The sequence below is a fragment of the Dermacentor albipictus genome, chromosome 6 (genome assembly GCF_038994185.2).
Source record: "Dermacentor albipictus isolate Rhodes 1998 colony chromosome 6, USDA_Dalb.pri_finalv2, whole genome shotgun sequence".
NCBI lineage: Eukaryota > Metazoa > Arthropoda > Arachnida > Ixodida > Ixodidae > Dermacentor > Dermacentor albipictus.
In genome coordinates, this window is record NC_091826.1 from 24,801,185 (window position 1) to 24,822,433 (window position 21,249).

At 43.0% G+C, this 21,249-nt stretch overlaps 2 protein-coding genes across 2 annotated transcripts in view; one reads left to right on the forward strand and one right to left on the reverse strand.

Annotated features, from left to right (window-relative positions):
• The window catches only part of LOC135896507 (ionotropic receptor 93a-like), a 203,558-nt gene that overhangs the window by 138,916 nt on the left and 43,393 nt on the right, over nucleotides 1-21,249 (forward strand). The gene's annotated exons all lie outside the window — the stretch shown is intronic.
• Nucleotides 1-21,249, reverse strand: part of LOC135896505 (uncharacterized) — a 52,172-nt gene that overhangs the window by 19,701 nt on the left and 11,222 nt on the right. Inside the window, exons 3-15 of the mRNA XM_065424931.1 lie at nucleotides 20,919-20,995; nucleotides 19,533-19,662; nucleotides 17,287-17,435; nucleotides 15,540-15,639; nucleotides 14,003-14,124; nucleotides 12,823-12,969; nucleotides 10,289-10,412; nucleotides 8,746-8,912; nucleotides 7,982-8,089; nucleotides 6,316-6,408; nucleotides 5,268-5,400; nucleotides 1,698-1,813; nucleotides 829-892 (exon numbers count right to left, since the gene is read on the reverse strand). Of these exons, the coding sequence (XP_065281003.1) occupies nucleotides 829-892; nucleotides 1,698-1,813; nucleotides 5,268-5,400; nucleotides 6,316-6,408; nucleotides 7,982-8,089; nucleotides 8,746-8,912; nucleotides 10,289-10,412; nucleotides 12,823-12,969; nucleotides 14,003-14,124; nucleotides 15,540-15,639; nucleotides 17,287-17,435; nucleotides 19,533-19,662; nucleotides 20,919-20,995 (1,530 nt within the window). The remainder of the gene's footprint in view (nucleotides 1-828; nucleotides 893-1,697; nucleotides 1,814-5,267; nucleotides 5,401-6,315; nucleotides 6,409-7,981; nucleotides 8,090-8,745; nucleotides 8,913-10,288; nucleotides 10,413-12,822; nucleotides 12,970-14,002; nucleotides 14,125-15,539; nucleotides 15,640-17,286; nucleotides 17,436-19,532; nucleotides 19,663-20,918; nucleotides 20,996-21,249) is intronic.

The following is a 21,249-nucleotide window of genomic DNA, read 5'->3' on the forward strand; positions in this document are numbered from 1 at the left end:
CCCTTATAATAAGGAAGAAAAAAAGAAAGATGGTGCCGTAGCGTAGTGCTTAACACACTGGCTTGAGCGCGCAAAGAACCTGGCTTCGAATCCCAGTGAGCAAAGGCAGAAAAAAAAAAAGCTCGTCTCTTTTGTGTAATAATTAAACAAGTGTTTTACTGTGTGTGTTGTGGTGTGCCGGGCGACCATAGCTGGATCTGATACTGTGGCGAAGGACGACTTGCAAATGGTCCATTTCCTGGCAACAGTAGTCCCTCTTTAGTTTGCATATTTAGAGAGTGAAGAAAACTTCCTGTACACGTCTCTGTTCGCGTATCTATATTTTCCCGCAGAATGTTACACGGTGTGTTTCTGTTAGTACGTAACTATGGCTTTGATTGCGAACTTAAACAAAGTACAATACAACTTTACAGTGAGTAGTCTCATAAGTTCAGGGCATGTTAATTGTCGATTTCTATGACAATTCAGTTGCGCTAACTAACCGATATACTCCGTAAAAGCACTTCGTGTTAAGCCAAGGCTAGGATACAACCGACAGGTCTGTTTTATTGACTTTGCATATCCCTATCAAAAAAAAAAATAAAAACACCCCGCGTGGTCCGTAATTTCCGTATTAAATAGTCCCACATGACACATGGGTTCCTTTTGTTTCACATGCGATTATTGGATAGAGGTATGATTGGCCACACGCATTTGTTGCCATACCAATGTGTCAGTACATTATGAAAAAAAAGGTGCAGCCGAAGTTCTTGATGCATAATTATGTTAGTGACATGATTTATCAAAATGTCTTTCAAGAGCGTCTGGCTCAACTGCAGTGACACGTACCGATGACAGCTGGGCGTTCGAGAATCAATGCAGTCATAAACACCATGTTGCTCGTGAAGTCGGCCTAAAAAAAATAAGAAAAGCACATCAGCCGAAATCAATCGTTGCTGCCACTACAAAATTTGAGTATGAAACTTTCATCACCAAAGGTACTTGACGGTACTGCACGTGCCTATTATGCATACCCCCTGCTATTAATGTGTACGCCTTTTTGTAAACAAATTGTTTGTACAATTTCTGCCAAGTAATTGCAAGAAACAAAGAAGAAAGAAAACGGACATAATGACTTGGGTAAACTGAAGAGGCCTTCATCGTGTATGGTGGACGTAAAAATACAGTGAATAAGAGCATATTGATGCTCCATGTACGGCCCCGACCATTTCGTCATCTCTGCTTTAAACTGTCGGGTCAAATTTGCTTGATCCTGAGTAAATGAGATGGACAAGCGATGTTCGGAAAGATAAGAATGAATAACTTTAATGTTTATAACGTTATTACGCTTCTAAGGCTGTTATCGTAACGTTCATATCTAGAAGGAACGTGAGGCCGATTTTTCTTTCAGCAGGATACGCAGGCACGAGCTGAAGCGTGCGTGTGAAGAACCTATGACGGGGGGGGGGGGGGGGGTGGAGGGAGTGTATAGAGGTGCCGGCACACGGACCGACGAAAGCACAAACTACGAACGGTTAATTATTCACGATAAGTTACAACGTCCACTTACGCAACTTTTTCACTGAGAAGAAGGCCTGCACGCATTTATGTAGGCATAATACGCCGTTCGGTAAACCGTGTGGTCCAACGAAGAGAGAGAGGGAGGGAGGGAGGGAGGGAGGGAGGGAAACGAAATCAGAAAAAGAAAGCGAACCTACCAAAACGCGTGGGACTCTGAGCGGCGTTAGCTCGGCTACTTCGTACAACTTCTGCAAGAACTTCTCCTTCACAGCAGACGATGCCATCACGGCCGTTTGCACTTCATACGGCTTCGCTGCATAGAAAAAAAAAAAGAACGTAGCGACACGAAAGCGAAACAACCGCAAGCTGAAACTTCGGCTGACAATTTGTAGCTTTCGCTGGGCAATACTTTGTTGCTATCGAACGTGTAGGACGGGCACAAACTATACGAGGGAGCGTTACGTCACCGTCGCCTTCGCGGCCGAATCTTCCTCGAAACGCATCCCCTTCGCCATTTTCTCCCTAAACAGTCCACCCAATACGTGACCGCGCGCTCTACGGCCAAGTCGGCCCAGTGTACTTGCTTCCCGGTAACACTGTAAAATAATTTACGCGCTTAAAAATAAAGAATGGTGTAAATTTGTCTATAGCTGACACCCTTACACCTAAAAAGAGTGTAATTTACACCCTTAAAAGTGAAGAATAGTGTAAACATGTCTATAAATCACCCTTATACACAAAAATGGTGTAAGGGTGCGAGTTACAGACACCCTTACACCTAAAAAGAGTGTAATTTGCACCTTTAAAGGGAAGAATAGTGTAAACATGACTATAACTCACCCTTATATATAAAAATGGTGTAAGGGTGCGAGTTACAGACACCCTTACACCTAAAAAGAGTGTAATTTACACCCTTAAAAGTGAAGAATAGTGTAAACATGCCTATAACTCACCCTTATACACAAAAAATGGTGTAAGGGGGTGAGTTATAGACGCACTCACACCCTTATTTAATTTTAAGAGTGTAAATGATTTTCGAAGTGTAGATTTTGATAATCGACGTGCACTTGTTCGGATGCTTTTACGACCGCGCTGTACGCACTGTTTCCCATGCGCTTACGCAACTCCTGGGTTGTTGTTGTTGTTATTGTTGTTGTTGTTGTTGTTGTTGTTGTTGTTGTTGTTGCAACGTATACGCATCTATCGTGTCCGTGGAAACGATCGACCCTGGCGCACAGACGACGCTGTCGCAGCCTTTTGTCATTTTGGAAGCGAGCGCGGTGAGTGCGGCTATATATATATATATATATATATATATATATATATATATATATATATATATATATATATATATATATATATATATAATATAGTGCGCTGGCGGTAGGCTTGCTAAAGCTTACTACGACAAGCTCACGTGTCGGGCCAACACTCTCTCTGGGCTAAATTTTTATCGCGTTACGCTCCCTCCTAGCTCTTCCCTACTGCAATGTTATGAAACGCGTTCCGAAGTGACGTGCAATGTAGGAGTCGCATGAACGGACCTATATCTAATGCACATAGCCACGGGTCTAGGTATATACTGGGTGCTTTTCTTTTAACGATAACATACATTTTTTTGTTTTAAGTCAACTGTGACACACGCCACAAATGTACTCGTTGAGCTAGATTACTCGTGAATGCATGACATTACTTACAGTGAAATTCCAAAGGCATAATTTAATCATTAACAAAATGTGACTAATCCACTTTTGAACAGAGTGCTTTAGCGCACGAATTCCAATGCATGGATTGAAGAAACGGATTTCGTAAGGCGCGGCCACTTGAAACTAACTTTGAAATTGGCACCAATTTGTGATAAGCGCTGTCACACGGGGTAAGAAACTGCACTGTTGTTCCACTTACTTTTTTTTCACGAATTAATAAATGATTTAACAAAGCCCAAAGTTACTGGAACACCATTATATTTCGTCGCAATCTTTGGGAATGCATATCTCGAAGCTGCTGTCATTCTCAAAATTAATTTCAAGTGGATATGATTATCGGAGTCACTGGCCATATTTTGCAAATTGCAATATGTGTCGTAAATTAATTAGTTTCAAGTTCGTTAAATTAAATTAATTAATTAGTCAAATATTAATAAGTTATTCTGTTGCAAAAAATCTCTGCCTCTGGGAGTAATTAACTCAAGAAGTAGAATTCTGCTGCAAGCCATGGACGATTAAACGAAATGCTTTAACAATGAAAGTAAACAGAGACCACGTATAGCATCGCTTGTTAACTGGTAGAAAGCATGTACTACATGGCGATTTTCAGCCTCCGTCTTCTTTGACGTGCAAAAGATGAAATATGGAGAGCTATAAATTTCGTGCCAATGTAGGTACAAATTCATCGCCTGACGATGTAGGCTTTACGGCTTGTGAAGTGGCAGAAAGTTGCTACACATGTCTTTAGCTACGCTTTTATTTTTTTCTTGTTCTAAGCGCAAAATAAATGCACGCCTATAGACTGCCGTATTTTCTGCATACTACACTGTACTGCACTAGATCGTACAATACTATACTGTGTTGTACTATAATATACTTCACTACAATGTTGTGCACGTGTCCTCAATATCGGCGCTAACTTCATTTTACGTGTCATTTCTGCCTATTTATATACTCTGGAGACGGTTCAAGCTAAGTTATTGCAAAATATGTTGTAGCTGTTTACCTGACGATAAAGATAAGATAAAAATAATTTTGTGATGTAAAAAGAGACAAAGCTTTGTGCAAAAATAATAATTTATTTATGGTTGCAAGGCTGCAGGGTAAGGTTTTAATTGCTCCAAAACTGGAGAAGGGAGAGTGGTTTTACCCGGCACTCTGAAGCACCTATATTGGCTCAGAGGGACTGCACACCGCTTTGTATCACGGGGGACCACGGATATAATGCGAAAGGAAGCTCCCGAGTACTTTTTCCCTTTCTCTTCAGGAATATGTGAGATTCCTGCTGGACTACGTCTTTATACGAAACGTCAATATATATCAATCGTAATTTTGGCCTAGCTCCTACCAATTCGAAACTTTTGCATTGTAACGCGTTAGTAAGGTCCAAGCTCGCATTGCGTCAACCATTTGGGGATTTTCCGCACCAGCGAACCCATTCCTGGAATCTAAGCCATCGAGAGCCGTGCAGCACGTTTTCACCTTAACCAACTTCTCGTGCACAGAAAGTGTCGCTTTCAACGAAATTCGTTCTTGGATGTGCCTCACCTGTCACGTCTTCGTAAGATATCGCGTCTCTGTCTTTTTCACAAACTGTATCTTTACGACGCCCAATTTGCGCGACCCTCTTTCGTCACCACTATTCCTCATTTCTTGCAGGAATTATCATAAATTCGGGATTGGCGTGCCCATGTTGACACGCCGATGCGCATTTCGGTTTCGTCGTTTCGGCAACAATCGTGTGATGGAACCGCTTTTTGCATAAAAAAGCAGAAAAGGAGAGAAACCCATCAACAATTTATTATAACCATCCTGCTCCGCTAAAATGCCTTGGGTTACATAACCCCCTATTCTGTCTGTAGTTTGTTGGCCCTGAGATGAAATAAATGGAATGAGCTTATCCAAATGATAAATGAGAACCGATAACTGCAATCGTGGTGGAAAAAAAGATTGCTCCCATTACATGTTCTATGCAGCTTTGAGGAAGAGGACAGGCGTCAGACCAGTTGACACTCAACGCTACAGCCTGTGGGGAATTTAGGGGACGTCGAAACCACATACCTGGGAAGCCGACTTGGAGCCACGTGTAGGACTGGTCGTCTTCGTTGTAGCACGACAGCATGTTCATCTTCTCGTTCATTCGCTCCATCACCGTCGTCAGATCGTGGATGTTGAGCGTGATCTCGTAAAACGGCTGCATGTAGGAACACAAAATTAAATTAAATTATTGGGTTTTACGTGCCAAAACCACTTTCTGATTATGAGGCACGCCGTAGTGGAGGACCCCGGAAATTTCGACCACCTGGGGTTTTTTAACGTGCACCTGAATCTAAGTACACGGGTGTTTTCGCATTTCGCCCCCATCGAAATGCGGCCGCCGTGGCCGGGATTCGACCCCGCGACCTTGCGCTCAGCAGCCTAACACCATAGCCACTGAGCAAACACCGCGGGTATGTAGGAACACAATACACGTGCGTGCGATAATAGAGAAATGCGTCTTTTCTGCTGTTACGACATATCCCACTTTGAAGGTGATCACCGCGGCATACCTCATTGCTATACTCAATTTTTCGCAAGGGAAAAGACAAAAAAATGAAAGGACAACTTTTGAGGTTGGTGTCGCGGATACTTTTCGCGAGGTACACCCGGCCACAAAATGTTACGGAACACGAAATCTAAGAAAAAAGCTGCATATACGCGCAGCCTCACAGCGCAGACTCACAACGCGTCCTAGTATTCGCATTTACAGCCTCTATTAGTACATGTGAACAACATTGCGATCTTCAGTTTCGCTGACTACTGTTACAGGCTGCTCGAGAATTGAACGTTTTCTGAGGTCTCGTGGCCCGTAAACTTTTGTGGCCGGGTGTACAACAGCCACATTTGTCCAGTGTACTTCGCAGTCGCGTTGTCGACAAATACTCGATTTTAATGTCCGAGGCTTCGGTTATATTTTATGCTGCATTATGGGCGAGTCGTGTACGTACACGACTTACACGTACAACGTGTACTTGTACGTACACGTTGTTTCGTGTACGTCTCTGTAATGTGCAGTTAATACAATCAGCTCTAGGCGCATAACGCTTGACGTAGGGGAACGTCGCCGTACCTTCAACTGGAGTTGGGAGGCGGTGAACGTGCGAGCGGTGATTTTCACCGGAATGTTTCTGTGGCTCAGGTCTCGGTCCCAGATCAGGTTATCCTGTGAAGAGAGAGAGAGCGACACGAGTAATTTTTGTTTCTCGCGTACTAGCGCATAGCGTCACTGCAAAAAATACAAAAACAAAAGAAATAAAGGAAGTGACGCTTTCTTAGAACGACAGAAAGCTGAGCTAGTTGGTAAGGATTCATTATGCAAAAAAATGTGAGGCGTACAGACAGGACACAAGAGTAGAGAAGTGGACGTTCGTGTATAGAAGAGCGTTGGTGTTGTCCCCTTCTCTACTCTTGTGTCCTGTCTGCACGCCTCACTTTTTAACGCGACAGCGTTAAGGAGCTCGTGTCGCAGAAAAGCCAGTGTCGTCGGCGTCGGTGTCGGCGTAGGCGGCGTTGGCCGTGAGCGATAAATCCCAGCAGGCACTTCATGAATAAAAACAACTTGCAAGATGGGCTGGGTGGTAATCGAACCTTGAAGGCGAAGCTTAAGCGTCCTCCAATTTTTTTTGCATAATGACGCTTTCTGGCGGAAAGTCACTCACGCCTGCGTTATCGAGGCGGACAAGGTGGTTCAAGACAGACGAAATACCGCGCCAACAGTTTATAACGGTCTACGTACTGCCGAAACTTAGTCGGAAATGAAGTCGGTGTCTTATTTCAATCCAATCATATCGCTTTTCTTTTGCTTTTTTTACCTTCTTGCAACACCGCGCGTACATCTGTTTCTTAAACTGTGTTCAATCCGCTTGGAGTTAAATGCATATCCGAGTTAACGCTTGTCTTTTATGTCTCCTGCTCTGATCACATCGCAGTTTCTTTTCGAGGGAGGAATGGCGGTTGTTTCGTGACAGCTTTAAGTGCTGTAGGGTCCACAATTAAAGCAAACACGCATTTAATACTTCGCCATCACTTGCACGTGAAGTATGACGTGAAAAACCTACAGATTGTATATTTGTGCAAAAATATGAAGTCCCGATGTACCATACGAGACTTCTTTAAAGAACGTTCAGCTAGAGTTGCTGTAATATTAACTTTATTACAATTTAAGTGTTGCATTCTTGAAGTTAACTGCACTGTATGTTGCACGGAAGCGGCACGATTTTTAAAAATTGTGTTAAAGAAACACTTGTTGGCGTTTTATGCCGCCACACCCTCGCTGCTAAAGGAACCGTAAGATCACTCTTTTCTTTCCACCCTTTTTCTATGTCCTTCCCAACCCATTTACCACCACGCCAATGCAGGATAGCAAACCGGCAACTGTCATCTGTTTATCTTACTGCTCTTTTAACTCTTTCTAGTTCTCTCTTTCTCTCCCTTAAGAGAGGAAATATACGACTTACTGGCATTAAGCTCATCTAATTTAGTGTTTCTTTGTTTCTTTCGTAACTATCAATTACAGCGCAGTAGTTCACACTACAGTGCGGCTCCTTTTGTACGTTAAGGTATCAGCTCGCTTACCTGCCACCCACAGCATGTCGCTTACCTTCATTTTGTTTTTGCTTTTTCATTCATCATTTTTTTTTTATTTCTGCAGTGAATTTTCGCGCCCAATGCTAATTTCGCACTGCTCCGTCAGGCCGCAGAAATCTGCGATGCTGGCGACCCCACAACAGGCTCACCTTGAGGTAGTAGTACGTGATGGTCGCCTGCGTTATCTTGGACATCCTTCCATCCAGCCCATCCATGAGAAGCTCGAAGGCGTGCGTAGGCATGTTCCTCACGGTGTGCTTGTAAAAAGAACGGTTTACACAAGGTCAGCGTAAGGTCGTTGTTGTTGTTGGACAAGACAAGCCTCAAAGGGCGTAATATTGCTTAAAGGGAGACTAAAGTGAAAAATGATTTCTTCTTCATCATTAAATTATCGTTCTACAACACCAAAAACACCACTCTTACAACGATAAGACGTTTGGTAAGCCAGAAAAAGCGCAAGAACGAAATACGGGTGGCGACGCCTACTTAAGTTCCCGCACCTGGGGGCTGTGACGTCTTGGATTTTGGTGGCATCTTCTAGGGCCTACTAATAATATATAGCGGCACAGACTGACTACACTGTGTTCTAAAGGAACCAAATACTAAACATGGCAAGTTTCGGAAACCTTTATTCAGCCAACGCGGCCCAAATGCGAAAACATACTTTGGAATCCCTGACGTCACGCTGGCGTACCGGCGCTGGAGTTTCGGCGCGAAATTCAAATACTGATACTTGAACCTTCATTTTCTCATCTAATAACCAAACTTTTTTTTTTGAAATGACTGCCTGCAGGGTTCTCAAACAATGCTTCATTAGTCTAAACTGATTTATTGTTTCGCTTTAGTGTCCCTTTAAGGGTGTAGCGCGCGAAGAACGTGTGAGGTAATAGGCACTGTGAGGCTCGCAACTCACCACTCCCAGGTAGGTGGCGTTCATGAGAGTGTCCGCGTCGACGAAGATGACGTTGAGCATGTCGAGGTCGCCCAACCCGGGCAGCGTCACGTTCAGCGTGTATCGGTCCGCAGTGGTCACTGTGCACCTCTCCTGTGGTCCGGACTTGTCGATCTTGTACAGGATGCCTGTTCGCATGAGCAACAACAACAAAAAAGAAAATAGATAAGGAGAGGAAAGTAACCCCCTACTTTTACTACGTTCTGTAATCGGTCGTCTTAAATAACCTTCTCCCACGCGCCCTCTCATCCTCTCTTATCCTCACCATAACCGCGTTGTGAAAATGCGCCCACCATCTTATCATGTTTTGCGTATTTTATTTTAAACGCCCACGCATCTTGTCTTGCGGCTTAGAGGGACAATGAAGTTGAAAGGCATGCTAAAGAAAAAAAAAGAATTAACCGGTATTCATAAATTGTGCTTCTACAATATTTAAATAAAACAACAAGAAAAAGAAGCATTGTTTTCTCGAGAAAAGGGTGGCAAGCCATAAAACATGCAGTAAAGATACACGGGTAGCGACGCCACTTTCAACTTCCCGCACCAGCTCGACGTGACGTCACAGGTGTCGACGGCGTCTGCTTGAGCCTCGTCAACATTTTTGTCGCATTGTATCCTAAAGGAGTCGAAGACTAAACGTAGCAAGTTTCAAGAACTTCTGCTTAGCGACCACTGCACCAGTACGAAAGAAAAAAAAAACACTTTGAGATCTGTGACGTCACAGAGACGTTCCGATGTGAGAGTTCCGGCACGCAGTTCACGAAATAGAAGTTACGCCTTCACTTTCTCTCCATTAATTGACTTCTTACCGTGAAAATAACTAGGATAGAGTTTTGGAACAATTTATCAACCTAAACTAATTTAATATTTCTCTCTAATCTACTGTTAATTTAGTAAAGCAATGAAATGGTACCGTCAACGTTAATGCGAATTGTGAATAACATCTATAGTCGGCTACAACTTTAGAAAAAAGGGGAGGCCCCGCCCAGATGACCGAAGCGGCGAAGTCACCGGCCGTCCGGCGCATGACGTCGGTTCAGAGTGCGCGCCCATTGGTGGATGCTCGTGTGCATCCGCCTCGGAGGAGTAAACGCCCCCTTTTTTCTAAAGTTGAATCCGACTATAGAGAGAGAGAGAGAGAGAGAGAGAGAGAGAGAGATAAGGAAGGCAGGGATGTTAACCAGTCAAGTCTAGAATACCAAAAACGTCAGTGTTGCCACAATGTCAGTATACGACCGTCCGCATCGGCAAGGCAGGAAAGGCGTCAGAACGAAACGTGCGGACTTGAATTTACCAAAACAGCTCCTCGCGCTTGCGACGTAATGAGAATTTGTGCAGTGTGTCTCCTCGGGAGTAGTTAATTAGTTCTTGCAGCAGCAGATACTAGTCGTACAAACGTCGTTATCGAGTGATGTTTTTTTTTTTTCCAAAATGCCACTCCATTTTAAAAATACTCTCAATTTAGAATCGCATACCCCTCGACTGCTACTACTATACTACTTACCATTGTAGTAGTCGTATATCTCTTGGTATGTGCCAGCTGGTTCGGTCTTCTGCGCGTTGCGCTCGCTTGTAGCCCAGGGTTCCACGACGGCGCTCATGTGGTCGCTGGAAATGTCGCGAATAATCTGCGAGAAGATGGTTTCCCGCGTCAATGAAGTCTTGTCGCAGCCGCTGTATAACATCCGTATTCATAAATGCATCTTGACTTGAAGCCCACGCTGGACTTGATTTAAATGACGCCTGCCATGAACGCACCAAAGAAACGTTATGAGTGTCTTAGGTGCGTTCGAAGCAGGCGTCGTTTATATCAAGTCGAGCTTGGGCTTCAAGTTAAGATGCATTTCTGAATACGGGGGTAAGGTTTCAAAGCAAAAGGAAGAAAGAAAAGCAGCGTTAAAAAGCAAAAAGCTCAAGAAACATTTTGAAGGAAATAAGGGGTTGCTAGGATGAAATGGGAAAAGTTACGGTTACGCGTCCATAATGCGAAGCCCTGACGTCACAGCTGACGCAGTATTTTGTATACGCAGTATGCCTTGCGATGTTTCGGGCGGTGATCGGTTGGAGGGAACACGCGCATGCGCGTGCGAGCTAATCCCCTTTCGATAATAAGAACACTTTAGTATTTAGTCGTCTTCGCTATAGTGTAGGTGGCACTCTCCGATGCTGTCTCCACGAATATAATAGTATACGTCTATAAGTCATATAATACGTCATACGTCATACGTCATACGTAATACGTCAATACGTCATGTAAGTCAAAGTGAGTGGCTCCCCTTGAGAAGCGGAGAGCGTTTTTTTAGGGAATATTCGAAACTGTCGAATAACGAATCGAACAGTGCCCTATTTCATTCTTACTTCGAATCGTATAGCCGCCATTTGTACATACGAATATTTTTTTCGAATAGTTCTCCAATATTTCAAAATGTCAACTGCGCACAATAAACACGAGATTGGAACAAAGGTAGGGCAAATTTCAGCCCCGCTGTCATGGTACAGGCACAAAACATGAGAACCCGGGTAGTGGAGCGAGGACGTTCGCTCACGGAAGCCAGACTTCACCGGTTGTGCTGTGATTGTTCCCACTCTTCGAAGGGTTCAGTGTATGCGATCGGATTGCTTATTTGTTCCTAGTGCTCAATTTGTACCTTTAATGCACACTGCTTGATGACGTACAATGCAGTGACAGAAACACGCTGACGTTACCAATACTATAGAAAGTGAACATCGTTTTACGTTCATTGTGAAAACGACTTCTTATCATTCGAAAACTACTCGAGAAGTATTTGATATTCGATTCGGTTCGCTCCTGGCACTATTGGATTCGTATTTGATTCTATCTCAGAAGTTAGTATTCGAGAACTCCTAACGGGGAAAAGTGGCTCTTTCAATCCGCCCTACTTTTCTATTCGTTCCTTTCGTGCCTTGCCACTGGCTCCGGTTGTGTTCTTTCCCCTTGGCGTTGGTTTATGCATAAGCAGCAGAGCGTAGCGTCAACCACTGGTTTTAATGGGTGTTCAAGAGGCCAGGCGCGGTATCTTTTACAGCGGCATCCTGCGAATATTTGACAGATTTGTCCGCATTTCGGAGAACTTATCGGGAGCTTACTTCAAATGTGTAAACCGCAAAAAAAAAAGAAAAAAGAAGAAAAGAAGAAGCTGTGCCACAATGTCCCTATAGAGTTTTAAAGCTTTCGTGTCAGAATATGTAGGTCCGGAGTAGAAATCCCGGTGGGGCCCTGCGAATTTTTTTTCTTCTTTATTGCTTTATAAAATTCTGGCAGTGCGTTCTGGTATTCCGTCGGTGGACACAGGCAGGCATTAAAATGTATAGAGGTATGAGCCCCATAACAACTATCGCTGTAAAATGACGATAACAAAAAGTTATCGTCGTTTACAGCGATAGCTTTTGTCCTCGGACTGCCAAGTGAATGTGAAAGAGTACGTGACTCGCTCTCGGGGACATGTTGTCACTGCATGGTGCCATTTTCCTGCAATCTGCCTGCTCCTTCTCCCCTGCCTATTTTGTTGTTGTCGTTGTTGCTGACGAGTTAAGATGTTCACGCATGAAACGGCGTCGTCTACTCCTTGACTCACACATAGTAAGGGCTACACGCATTTTTTCCTACGAACTAATGCGTAACGTTCTCGCAGATAAGCGAGCTTGTTGCACACACGAAGACAATGGAGGACTTCGCTGCACTACTGCGGTGAAGTGTTGCACTCGTGGTAAGCGTTTCTGAATTAACTACCACTCTGGCGAGCACTACTGAGATGAAGTATACGAGATAAAAAAAAGTTCTAGATTTATATGGTGTTCGTGTCATCCGTCGCGCCAAGATACACATCTCAGTGATAACTCTAGTACAATAATCAATTTCCCTAAAATGCACTGAGGACACACCAGATGGTTACCAACTCGACAACCCATTATGCTTCTAGGATAACGGTGGCGGGCGAGCCAAGGGCGAAGAGCGAAAAACGAGCTGAGAAGCTGGCCGTCATAAGTTCATCGGGGACGGTTTGGTCTAACACTCACGTCTAAGTGCGAAGAGTAGTAGAACTCGGACGAGCTCTGAAAGTTCCTGAACATCAGCTCCGAGTGGAACTCGATCGAGACGTTGGCGAAACTGGGAGGCTTGGGCAGAGGAGTCTTGATGCGCGCGCAGCCACGCCCGGCTGGAATCTGAAAAAAAAAAAAAAAACGAAACATATAGTGAAGTAGTAGCAGTACGTCAGGTTCGGCATACGCTGTATACGCGTTTCTCGTTCTGTTTTCTTGAAGCGATGAGTCACCATGCCTCGCTGAACAGAGATGTGCCTTTGACAGCCCTGCGGAATTTCTTTGTGACCTGTAGACTGATTTGTTTATTTATTTATTACGACAGCCATTATATGTGGACACTCCAGGCGAATTCTCGCCGGCGCCGTCGCCGTCGCCGTGATGTTCCCACAAAGTCCAGTTACCATAAGATCCTATTGCACCGTGCTCTCCGTATGCTGTGAATGCGAGGGGAAGCGTGCAAAGCTAAGCCGAGAATGAGAACGGCTTGATGAGAGCCCAACGCAGCAAAGCACACGGTAGCAGCAAGCACAAATTGAAACTGACAAAAAAGTTTAAAAAATAGAGTGTCTGGTCAAATTACCTCATTGCAAACTACGAAATTCTTTTTTTGTGTTGAAAACACTACGGTTATTATTAACGCACCATTTGCCTCTCGTCAAGTTTTGTTTTGTTGAATAGCTGCTTTCGATTTTACCCCTTTTGGCGGGTCCACAAAAGAGTTCCTCCACCCGAAAAAGAAGATGCCCTTTTGCCGTGTGGCACCCCACGCGAACGTCTTTCCGGTAGATGTCTTCGGCTGCAAAGACATTTTTATATTGTCTGTGTGCGAGAAGTACAATAAGCTCAAAAACGGATGTGACACCGTTGTCGAGGCATCACTGTGTTTCCACTTGGATTCCAGCGTCGCGTAATGGTGTTGATTGGCGAGTGCAATGTATATATATATATATATATATATATATATATATATATATATATATATATATATATATATATATATATATATATATATATATACATTGCACTCGCCAAATATCGCCAATCGCATTGCAATCAACATTGCACTCGCCAATCAACTCCATTACGGTGTGTGTGTGTGTGTGTGTGTGTGTGTGTGTGTGTGTGTGTGTGTGTGTGTGAAGACTAACGTCACCTTAAACTTATCTTCCACGTCGCCGACGTAGTCTTGCATCATCATGATGTCGGAAACCTCTTTGCCTTGGACGATTCTCAGAGGTACTGGAAATATATTGCCGTAAGTGCTGTGTTTGGGATCTGAAACCGAAAACATTGCGTTTATGTTGTGTGACCAATACGGCTCGGCTTCCGACAAATTGGTTTAAGACAAATAAGCGAACGGCGCGATACGAGCGAGGACGCAGAAAGCAAAAACAGAAAAAAAGAAAAAATCAGAGCAACAACAAATGAAGAGGTGGTGAATGTTAACTACAACGTCAGCAAATTTCACTTATTTCTCAAAATTGGGTCTATAATCATAGTATTCCTATTAAATGTGTTTGACTTCGTTACCGCTTTGGCTTCGATGCCGCACTTGTGACGTGTTTATTAAAGTGCATAATTACAAATTTCGTCAGTGTAAATGTGTTAATTATCTAATATCATACTGCTATTTGACATGAAAGTATTATCTGCCTCTTCGAGTAATCTAGCTGATGGGACAGAACTGCGCTATCTGCCGCATATCTCTGATAAAATATGCTTCCACAAGAAGATTCACACACACACAAAAGAAATGTCCTTCCAAAGCTTCCCTATCGCTTCTATTATATTATTCCTCCCCTTTCTTATCTCTCTATTACATTTTCATATTCCTCCATGTATACCTCTGATACTGCCATATCTCTATCACTTACTGTACTGTACTAAACAGTGAACACTACTACGAAGTTTGCTTCCCTATCGCTTCTATTATATTATTCCTCCCTTTTCTTATCACTCTATTACATTTTAATATTCCTCCATGTATACCTCTGATACTGCCATATCTCTATCACTTACTGTACTGTACTAAACAGTGAACACTACTACGAAGTTTCAAGATTTCACGAAACGTATTCATCGTGCCTGTACCTCTGATCGGAAAGGTTCCGTGCAGGGACCTCCCTACTGATGCTCTCTGGTACTTGCGTGCGAAGGATTGTTTCTATAAATGCATTTGTTTTCGTTCTTTAGTGAGAAAGGATCAACACGACTAGCACGAAAAGCCGCAATTCAAATAACAATAGAGACTTTTAGCCTGTCCACTATTCCGGTAAACGGGAGCGGTTTGAGCGGATTGCCGGATTTGCGGGGGCGTAAACGTGAGCGGCCAGAGCGGTGCGGCCGCCTGGTAGCGTACAGTTCAACCAGACAAACACAGAGCTAAAACTACAGTAATCCACTACATTCTGCTTCGCTACTGGTGCAAATTTTTCGCAGCGGCGTCATTGTGAACACGATTACGCCACTGTCGAAAATTTACGCCAGCAGCTAAACAGAATATAGCAATTAGCTTTGTGTTTGCGTGGTTGAGCTTTGCGCCACCAGCTGGCGCCACCAATCCGGCCGCTCACGTTTACGCCCCCGCTAATCCGGCAAACCGCCCGCGCTTGCCGGAATACCGGACACGCTAAAAGTCTCTAATATCGAAATGGTCGCTCTAAAGCTGACGGTGAAAAGTGGCCCCTTACCGGAGAAGTACACGTCAATGGGCGTATCGTCGTCACTCAGGCACACTGACCATTTCAGGGCCGGAACACTTCGCACGGTAAAATTTGTGCCTTGGAAAGCCTGCGAAAAAAAAGGAATAAAAAGACAAAAGTATTTTATAGTAAGCGTCATCTGTATTACAATTCCTGCTTTATTCTTTCGATTCTTTCGCAAGTTCGCTTGTCTCTTGTTTTGCGTTCGTGTCGTGGAAACCGGACAGATGGCAAAAATGAAAAAAAGAATGTTCGTCAGTTGTTCGATACATCTGTGTATGATTAAGAAAAGTCGCGCGATACATCGTTTTGCGACTCAACATTCAGCGCGGAGGTGTGACATTGTGAAGGGAAATTAATGAGAAACTAAATAGAATAATTACTTGAGCTGTACTAGTGAGATAACCTTGAAGAACAACAACAGCAAAAAAAACCCCTCAAACAACGATAAGAAGCTTTGTAAGCAGAAAAAGCTATAAAATAAAATTAAAATATATTAAAGGATGTGAAAGCGATACGGCAGGTAGCGACCCCACTTTGAAGCTCACGCAGCAGCTTTCGGTGACGTCATTGATTTTGAATGCTTTAGCACGTTTCTTTTTCGTTTTAGTAGCTAATACATTCCAAGTAAAGATGAACTACATTGTGTTCTAGAAGAGCCAGAGACTGGACTTGGGAAGTTTCAATAACTTATACTGAACCGCGACGACCCCAATGCGAGAAAATTGCGACGTAATAATCAGAGATGAATTTTAAGATTTCTTTTCTCTTACAGTAACGATCCTATCGCATTGAAATGAAGAAAAATAGAATTTTCAAATAATACGGTTTCGAAATACGAAACGTCAAAGTTGCGGGAAAATGCGATCTTGTTGCGCTTAGTTTTTTTAACAAACCGCTGATTTTCGCATTGTAGCAACCCCCACCCCCACACCCTCAATGTCACTAGAATACGCATGTATTTCGTCGCACACTTTAGAGAATGAATATCTCCAAGCTGGTGTCATCCTGAAAATAAGTTCCAAGTGGATTCGCCTTGCGAACTCATCGGCCACAATTCGTAAATTGCAACACGGCTTGCAAAGTAATTAGTTAGAAAATTACTTCGTAATTTATGTTATTTGTAACCTGTGAATTTGAATTGAATTGTGTAGCCGGCGAGTTTAGGTAGCTGGCAGACGTGTCCGCTTGAAATGAATCTCCAGGGTGACACCAGTTCCGAGATAATTGCCAAAGTGTAAAAAAGAAAAGAAGATACGTGGGCGTTCCAGTTACTTTTGTGTTTCACTGCATAAAATATAATTTCGGTAACAAAAGTAAGTGTAGTAACAGTGCAGTTTTACGGTACATTTGATGGCGCGTATCTACAAACTAGTGTAATTGTGGAAATTAATTCCAAGGTGGATATACCTCGCAAACGCACCGCCTACAATTAGTAAATTGCAGTATGCGCCGTAAAGTAATCATAACCAAGCAGCTTTATTGTTACTATTATTTTACCTCGTTGAACGTGCGTTTCAATGTCCAGTGCAAGCAACGTACGCCTCCCTAAATAATGCAGCTCAAGGACTGTAATTACGTTATCCGCAACGGACGATCTTTTTTCAAAAAGAAAGTTCACCAGAACTTAAGGAATTGATCACAACGCATACGTCCGTCCCAGCTACTCGCTGTATCTTCTTTCAGCACATGTGAACAGCACTCGAATTCACGGAACCGCACACTCTGTTCTTACCGTTTTGACGCCTTTCTTGACCAGTGGGGCCATGAAGAGCGTCGAGACACCGACGATGGTGAAGGTGCCCTGGGAGTCGGACCACTTGAGCGCGACCTTCTGAAGGTCACTGGGAAGGTTGTCGAGCGAGTACGTTTCGCAGTTCGAGTCTGCGTCGATGCGAAAGGGTAATAATAATAATAATAATAATAATAATAATAATAATAATAATAATAATAATAATAATAATAATAATAATAATAATAATAATAATAATAATAATAATAATAATAATAATAACTTGATTAAGATCAACATACAAGAACGGTATGCGAGAACGTCTGGATTCTTAGCCACAGGCTAGTTATGGAAATTATGCAGACGCAGTGGGAGCAGTGGAACGACGTGGACGAGCGACGCGAATGGAGATCCAGGTTATGAATGGTCATGCCACGGAGCAAAATAAATAAATAAGTAGAGCTTCTACTTTGAGCTTGGCGCCTTATTCTGTAGTCCCGGCACATTTAGATGCCACGCCGACATTACTGTCCTTGTCGGCTGGACGTAACGCCAGGCTCGCTTGGTACATTGCCGTAGCCGAGACAAAAATCGGATTTTTTGAGAGGGCTCCACATGTTGTTAACAGGAGAGTATAATTCAATAGTTAAGATACTTCTTGCATTGCCTTGCTGTATTTGCTACCTTGTTACTTTGTTGACGTGATCTCCAATCACGCGTTTATTTTGATGTCATCTCTATTATGTCTTTGCTGCTGTGGAAATTCGTGATGGGGGCATGCGGACTCCTCAAGCAGATTTTATTCGCCGCTCCTGTCTGTTTGCTGAAATGGATGACATTGAACTGACTAGATTGATTGATTGATTGATTGATTGATTGATTGATTGATTGATTGATTGATTGATTCAACATGGCATCGCACTGCAGGAATATTTAAAGCGAAACATTTCTTTGGCTCTTGCCTAACGAAAGAATGTATGCGCTTCACGCGTAGATGCATAGGCGAACCGGAGCTATGGCTTACACTTCAGCGTCGTTATTTTCGTTATTCCTTCATATATACAAGCGGCATCTCGTCGGGTACAGTTGTGCACACGGCACCTCAAGAGGACAGGGCAGGCGCGACTGTAACGAAGGACGTGTTGCAACTGATTTCGCGAACCTTACACCGCAGGGAATTCCCTCCATGGGCGGAACATACAACGTCCGGCGGTTTCCCGGAACTCAAGCAGCACACCCACGATTAATTGTAGGGTGGTTATCGTCGTTCTTAGGCCGATAAGCCCAGAGACGTATACTCACGCCGCCATCCTATTGTGTTCCTGTTTGTTTTGTTTTTATTCACATAGCAATTAGACGTTATCTTATCACACGCACAAGCCTCTTGCTGTGCCAAGTTGCGCTCTCGCGTACACAATCACGTGGCAACTCGCCGGAAGCCAATCACCGACGCTGTTTTGTCTGTTTTTAAGAAACATAGTGCATTTTTTCCCCAGTGATCGCTGCTCAAGATCTTACGCGTCGTCTCGGCAATCTCGAAGGCAGTTAGGAATTTCATTCTCCCCCCTTCCATAACTTGTCTTCTTCGTAATCGTAGGCAGTATAGTCGTCTGCAGGGCTAGAGGCCTCAAGCCATGCAGTATTCCGGAAACCAGGTGTCGATCGATCGATCGATCGACCATCAATCAATCGATCGATCGATTGATCAATCAATCGATCGATCGATCGATCGATCAATCAATCAATCAATCAATCAATCAATCAATCAATCAATCAATCAATCAATCAATCAATCAATCAATCAATCAATCAATCAATCAATCAATCAATCAATCAATCAATCAGTACTGATTTGACTACTTTCGACGTTGTGTGCCATAAATTGAATGAAGGAGAGGAGGCACTATTTCTTCTTCCTTGGAGGGAGAGCATGGCTCAGCGGCTGGTCATCGTGGAATGACCGGTGCAGTTAAAATCGATTTGTTTTATCGGTGGGGTTCAACCCACACGCTTGGACTCAAACGTATATGTGGCATGTAATAAATAAATAAATAAATAAATAAATAAATAAATAAATAAATAAACTGATCGATCGATCGTTTGATTGCTTCCTTTTATTAAAAGCAATGATGGCACACCGTAAGTGCAGTTTGACAGAGGGAAAAGAGAAAAACCGCACACACGCACGAGCGAACACATTCATAAACCCACCATGAATGTAGTAGGGAAAAAAATCAAGTAGTATGCACCTGTGTAGAAAAAAGCCTCGTTGGAGCGGTGGCTGTAGTAGAGTTCGTATGGTTGGTTTCCGCTGTAAACGCTGAGGTAGCCTTGCTTATTCTTGGCGTCGTAGTACTCTGTGGCGTGATACGTGTTTTTCTAAAAAAAGGGGGAAAAGAACACGTCAAAAGAAGGTGCAGTCAGATACGTCGCGGTGAAAAATTATGTATATAAAAAAGTTCCAATGGATAAGTAAAAAAAAAACATTCGGCTAAGAAATCCTGTCACGTTAATAGAAAATGGAAAGTGTTCTGCGTGTGAATAGGGAGCGATTTTATTTCCATTTTGTACGAAGGCGTCTTAAGAAGGATAGTATTGAGCCACTCAGTAACATTAGATGCAGGACAACAGGTAATCAACCACTTAATAATTACTGCATGAATTTTGATTAACTTGTGAAAAAAGAATGAGAAAATCCTTTGATTAGACCAGGAATGGCCAACAAAGCCTCAGTTTTTAAAAGAAACGCATGGTTGTCAGTTCCTGAGGAGAGTTGTCCCGTGTTATACGCGATACACACCATGCAGTCACGGGTGCATTTGTTGCTATGCAAAAAGGCAATCGCGGGTCACACGCGATATACAATGTAGTTTTGGATATATTTTGTGACTGTAAGCAAAGAAAGCATTGGAATTGCACGAAACCTAGAAAAAGTACCTGAGCCATCGAAAAAAACGAAATGCAGAAATGCAGCTCATTTCTTGCAGTTCCGTGTAGTACACATTTATTTAAGAGTTCAGATAGATAGATAGATAGATAGATAGATAGATAGATAGATAGATAGATAGATAGATAGATAGATAGATAGATAGATAGATAGATAGATAGATAGATAGATAGATAGATAGATAGATAGATAGATAGATAGATAGATAGATAGATAGATAGATAGATAGATAGATAGATAGATAGATAGATAGATAGATAGATAGATAGATAGATAGATAGATAGATAGATAGATAGATAGATAGATAGATAGATAGATAGATAGATAGATAGATAGATAGATAGATAGATAGATAGATAGATAGGAAAAAAGAGCCTTTGGAGAGGATTTTCTGAGCGACACTGCGGATGGGGCTGTTGTTACTGCTGCTGCTTATGTTGTTGTTTTTGTCCCCTGAACGTGCGGCTCATATCTGAAATGGGGGATTCACCAAGACAGAAGTGGGTGAGGCTTAATGAATATAGAAATTGAATTTCACTTGCATACTTACGAAAACTGATAAATGCAAGGTTACAGATGCAAATGCGTCTGCCGCCTTAGCCGGTAGCCTGCCATCTCGTTTATCTTTTTGTTTGCGCCGATACATGAAAATAAACGTCGAGGTACCTCACAGGGACCTTCCATTACCTCGGTTACGTTGTTAGATTCTGCGGTCAGTTTGTAGCCATACTGGAACGTTTTTCTGACGTCCGGATAAGGCGCCTCTGCAAACAGGAACAAAAGACGAAAGGTTACGTTTTCCATCCAGTGAAAATGACACGCGCATTGGAATAGACGCTAACAACAAACGTTGCTAAGTCTAGCGCCAAACGCACTGTTCTTATATGTAGGCGGACGTCTGTATGGATTGCTACGTTAATCTGTTAGTCGACGTTGTTCAATTTGGCCTGAAATCTGAATAACTGTTTGTTCGCACGATACCCTGGTAAAATTTTCTCAATATCGCTATCGTGAGTTC